The sequence below is a fragment of the Bidens hawaiensis genome, unplaced genomic scaffold (genome assembly GCF_021521415.1).
Source record: "Bidens hawaiensis isolate Kalapana, Puna unplaced genomic scaffold, B.hawaiensis_p1.1 tig00019953_1, whole genome shotgun sequence".
Classification (NCBI taxonomy): domain Eukaryota; kingdom Viridiplantae; phylum Streptophyta; class Magnoliopsida; order Asterales; family Asteraceae; genus Bidens; species Bidens hawaiensis.
In genome coordinates, this window is record NW_027493034.1 from 368,411 (window position 1) to 374,483 (window position 6,073).

General features: G+C 34.1%; 1 protein-coding gene across 1 annotated transcript; it reads right to left on the reverse strand.

Annotated features, from left to right (window-relative positions):
* Positions 1-3,818: 3,818 nt before the first annotated feature.
* LOC143559624 (protein WHAT'S THIS FACTOR 9, mitochondrial-like) lies at positions 3,819-5,120 on the reverse strand. Its single transcript, XM_077048142.1, has one exon. It carries the CDS (start codon positions 5,118-5,120, stop codon positions 3,819-3,821), a length of 1,302 nt encoding a protein of 433 aa, XP_076904257.1.
* Positions 5,121-6,073: the final 953 nt, after the last annotated feature.

Sequence of the window (6,073 nt, forward strand, 5' to 3'; positions counted from 1 at the left end):
ATTCATAGCAGATCCATAACTTTTGTTGGCATCTTTTGATTAGCTGCAATCAAACTATTAACCAGCTCGACGGCAAGGCGAGCCTCTATATGTGTAATAAGAGTTTGAGGACTTGCAGTCCTACCTTCTAACAGTGTGCAGCCACAGCTAAGTTGGCAAATAAAAATAAATATCAGAAACCATCAAAAAACAACCAACATGTTTAAGAAAATGATTTAGTTTGTAAGAAAATGATTTATAGAAACATTCAAAAATGTTAAAAGAGCATTGGAAATTTCCTGAATCGGCTCTTTTGCTGCTTCTTCATAACCCTATGAAGAAAATAACACATTATTTAGGCTTCATGAACTAAACAAACATATTATTACATAAGATATTAAATATTATATATTCACCTTTAACTTTGGATATCCATGTTCATTACTCGGCACATGACTGACATTAAGTAAAGAGGTCAAATATTCAATTATTACCTTATCCCATTTCACAATTATGGTAAAAAGGCCAAATATAACACATGCTGCCCAAATTTAACCTCTTAACGTTCACACAGTGATATCAACGAAAACTTGCCAATAGATAAACGGGAAGTAATCAGACACTTAAATCTTACTGGATCCATTTCAGAGCCAGACCAAAAATACTGTTTAGCTTCTTTCAAGAAAAGGGCATAAAATGACATTATTTGTATGCCCTTTGCAACATTTTGCAAAATCTCATAAGCCAGCCTGCTATCTTCCCCTGACTCTATTATTAATACCACATGCTGTGTTAATAAAACAATGATAACTACAATACATAATTAGAAAAATGTAAGTTATTAAAGAATTTACACTATTGGTCGGGGCAACGGGGCTCTCCAAATTGGAGAGTGCGGTGGCCTAAACACAAAAGAAAAATAGTAGATTTGGCCTAAATAATTTATGTGCCAACAATAAAACAACAATAAAACATAAACATCATAATAAAAGGTAACTAAACAAAAACATAAAACATCACCAGTTTGAAACTAACACCAGATTCGTAAAAAGTACAGTGGCGAAACAAACATCTACATCATATATCAAAGGTATAATTTTTTGTCCAAAATAATCGATTAGAAGACCATTTGCATGAACAAACTTTACCCAATCATGCACCCTAAACCTCATATTACCTTGATTCCATTCAACATACACCTAAGTATAATTGTCCACGCCTTTAGGATTCGTTATGACCAAATCTGTCGCCATGCCCAATCCATTCTTTGTTGAAAATTAATTTGGAAAACACTACAAAATATAATAATAGATTAACAAAAATGATAAGAAGTTAACGAAATAATTTAAACAAATATACATAATATTGTAAAACATACCATAATAAACTAAAACAAATAAAAACATCATCTTATTGTGCATCTAGGACAACCAACACCAACTGCAGGTCACAAGCCGAAAACTTGTCATCATCATCTTAAATTGTTACAATCAATAGGCAAAAAGTCAAAAACCAAACAAAAAATCAAGTAAAAAAATTATTGTAACTAATGCTGAAACTTTAATGATCAACCTTGACAAAGACAAATATCAAACATAGAGAACACAATCATATGGCCTCATCAGTAATATATAGCATGCATAAAAATATCTGGAATTTTAGGGTAAAGAATAGAATTAGCTAACGAATAAATATGCAAATCATGATGAAATTATTGAATCATTAGAAGACGAAAACACTGTGAATTGACTCAGTACATATGAATTAGGGTATAATCATCATAAAATTAGGGTTGAGGATTACAATTACATATGAATTTCATTTGTCTTCAGAGAATTAGGGTCGAGGATTACCTTTAATGTTGAAGATGGATAGATTTAAAATGAATTCCGATTGAGGGAATTGTTAGGGTTAAGCTGAAGGATGGAATTGAGTTGACAGAGTCGTTTAGAGGATAGCTGCGATATGTGAATGGAATTTCAATTTGATGAAAAGAAAATTTTTAAAAAAAAGGAAAATTTTTCAAAATTCCATGTGGCAATTGAAGAGATTTGGTGAAAAGTAAGGAGATTTGTTGTTGAAAAACCCCTTCTTTTATTACATAGGTAGATTATATTAGTTTTGTAACTACCAGCGCCGCCACTACTAGAGCCGCTGCCACCATCATCGTCGCCATCTGACCACGGCCACCACCACCACCACTGTCACCGCTACTGCCACCGCTTTGCCGACCACCACCGTCATTGCCAATGCTGCCGCCATTACCATTTTTTTACTTTGATAAATTTTCTTTATTTTAAGGCAGGGGCATTTTTGTCATTTGTATTTCATTCGTTCGTCTTTTCATGTGACGGTAAGCTCCGGGACGGTTTTTAATACATTCTAGGTCAACCTGATTTACATTCAATAATTGATTTTAAGTTATTTAATATACAGGGAGTGCTGTGCTATAATACAAAGAATGCTACAATGAAATAGGAAAACATTAATAACTCTGGATTCTATCCTAATATATTACAAACTAGGATAGAGCCCGTGTAATATACGGGTGGTTAAAGAATAAAACAAAATGGAATGTTATGAATCTATAATAATTAAGAAAAAGAAAATGCTAACATCAATTCATTCTAGTTGAGTTGGTAAGCCACAATCATTTTAAAAGCAATGTAGTGAGTTTGATTCCCACCAACAACATATTTTTCATTTTATCATTCATAAAGAAGAAATTGTAAAAATAGAAACTTGTACATTTAACAGCTTATGTGGAAGGTCTAATTGAATGACATGTGGATTCATTGTCTTGCTTTAATAATATAGGTAGATAATATTCAAATTGTTTAATTGTTTCGGGCGGGAACCAAAGTAGTCACTAATAGTCTTTAGCCGAATCGAATGTTAATAATTCTGAATATAAGTTTGTTTCCTATCTCTATAGCATATGAATATGCATGTTGCTCTGCACAATTATCATATATGACTAAAAGTCTAAAATCATGAATTATTTTATTTATTTTGTTCTCAATTTAACTTGCATTATTTTTTCTGTTATTGTTCAGAACTATGGTGTGGACAAATCATAACCACCAAGACTGCCATTATCAGTGTGCTTATCCATGGGAGCATGCCCTCCCACATAACAGCGTTATTAGTATGAACTTCCCTGCATGTATATACCGAGCACGCATCTTTGACGTGACATAATGTTCTTGGTAAACAATTTGAAATTTCATTACTTGATTTAGTTGAGTACCCTTGAAACATGTTTCGCCCCTACTTGCTAAGATTTTGCCTACTAACTTCCGTGACTGACATTCACATGAGCCGCTAAAAAAAGCTTAAGCTTTCTCATGCTCATGATTCAAATGGCGTTCATGGATCCGTGAATGGGGTTAACAGAAATGAGCACCTTAACGTAGGACGCTTCTATGAATGGGATTTACGAGCACCCGAAAACCAAAAATTGTCACCTCTTAACCACTAACCATTATAAATTTTCAAATTCTCCATTTCTAACATGTCATTGTGTGATAGATTAGATGAGTTAATGCACTAATAAATAAACATAATGATTAACCAATTTCAATATCTTTTCTTGATCATGGGGTAATTGTAATAAAAGCAAAATTAAACTGTAACACTAAAAAATAAGTTAATATGAGAGGGAATACAAGATAACGGAATGAAAGGTGATTCTAGCATGATCTTTAATGGCAATTTATAAATTTCAATTTAATACAATCTCTAAATACCCTAGAGTTGCATGTAAAGACCAACCATTATGCATCATATAATTCACTCAACACTTTTCAACATAAGTTACAGCATCAGCAAGCACCATGTTACTCACACAATTTGAAAAGCCGGGCGGTTTCATCAGTTTCCTCAGATTCACATTCTGAAAACATATGACCTTCGGATTCCTCTTCATATTCAACTCCATTTTCACATGATTCAACCTCAGAAATATGACATAATTCATCGTTTTCACCAGAATTTTCATCAGTGTGTTTCTTATACAACCCTTGACTCCTACCCAAAAACCCTTCTTTCATCAAGCAGGCAAACTTACTCCTAATTTCACTAACTGGGTGTTTGTGAACAAGACGATCACCATCATAACATTCACGAAGAACAACCGTTTGTGTGTTGCTCTTTTTGGAAATATAGAAAATACCGGGATGTCGTTCAAACACCTTAGTGAACTTTTGAGGAAGATTTAAACGCTTTCTAAGATTACTAACATTTTTTCGTTCGGTTTTCTTTAGAATACTAAGATGCAAAAGCTCGTGAAACACACCCACGTTTCGTTTTTCAGAAACATTGGTTCGTGAATCCAAATGACTTGAATCAGTGTATGGTGATGTATACGGGAGTGTTTTCCATTCTTTTAACCACTCGAGAAATTTCACATTTAACCCATATCCCCTTGGAAATCCAACACGAAAACTTAACCGACCCGTTATGACATCTTCTTGCATTTGCTGTGAAATTGCGTCGGTTTCATGTTGAGAAACCGCAAGCTCTTTATGCCAAGATAGAAGCTTTAAACCAAAACGGTCATCCGACAGGCGAATTAACGAGAAAACGTGTTTGTAGTTCGGGATAAACGAATGGACATAATCATGAGGCAAACCCAAATCCCATTTTAACTGATCTATGGTTTGTATCGGAAGAATCATGTCTTTAGTGAGCATAAGAAGCTTGCAAACCCTATCAAGAAAATCCTTTTGATTTTCTTGAAAAACTTGAATATATTCTTGATTGAGCGTTATAGCATCCGGGGTTAATCTAAACCATGGGACAGGAGTGCCACCACTATCGGGAACATGAAACTCATCAAATATATTAGGGTATCTTCTTATAAAGGTTGAAACTTTATGGTCTCGGGGGAGACCCAGTGGGCCTCTGTGGCGGCCACAGAGGCGGTAGATCGGGAGGCAAACCTCAGGGTTGGCTGCTATGATTGACATGATTATCCAGGCGGCTTTGAGCTCTCTTTCGCCTGCTACAGCTCTATCTAGTACTTTATCCTTTACCCATTTCAGTTTTACATTAACTAAACCGTATCTTTGGTTATGTCTAAACCATAATTCGCGATGGCGGTGGTTGGAAATTTGACGGCCCAAAATTGAACGGAGCATCTTCGAAAATTATGCAATTTAATGATGAATTAGAGCAATCTTGCATTTGCGGGTTGTTAAACTAAGTAGAGCCGTTTCCTGTAATAACTGATACTTGTAAATTACTTTAAAAACCAAATAAATATATATGTAATAGTTGGTAATTATATGAAATATACTTTGGATAGCAGAAGAATGGATAAGGGCCACGGATATTTACTTTGCTTTAGGCCCCAAAAATAGATGAGTCGCCCCTGATGGTGTGATTATAGAATCTTAGCTACATTGGATGTTTCATGCTTTCTCGTTTGTATAATTATGTGTTCTTGGAATCTTAGAATTTTGTCTTCTGTGATCTCCCAGTTCGATTGGATTTGTGTTCAATTTTGTTGGTCAGCCTGCTGTTATCTTCACAACAAGAACATTAATATTGCAGATCAAGTAAAAAAAAAAAAACTAAAAAAAAATACTAGCAGATCATAGTTGTTCTTTATTGTGTCGTTCTTTTGGAAATCACAAACCGTCAGTTTCATATTGTCATGCTTACCGACGTTTAAGGACTCGTATTTACAGATTGTTGATAATGTTTTACAATTAGTTCAATCAAGTAACTGGATTAGTGCTGATTTGTATGTATATCTAAAGCATTGTTTAATCCTCAAATGATTGAATTAATCCTAATCTTATTAACGAATCAGCACTAGTTCATTCACTTGTCAAATAACAATACTTCAGATATAAATACAAATTAGCACACTAATTGATTCACTTGATTGAACTAATCCTAAACCTCATCAACAATCCGTAAAAATGAGCGCTTAAACATCAGTAAGAATGTCAAGATAAAAGTGACAGTTCGCGACTTCCTAAGAAAGTAACAATAACAAAACACTATTTATCAACTAAGGAATTTTCCATGTTTCTTAATTTATCTGCAATATTAATGTTGTTGCCGGTCTTTTTTATCACAAGTT

Coding starts and splice junctions, on each gene's coding strand:
- LOC143559624 (XM_077048142.1), bottom strand. CDS start 5,120: ATGCTCCGTTCAATTTTGGGCCGTCAAATTTCCAACCACCGCCATCGC.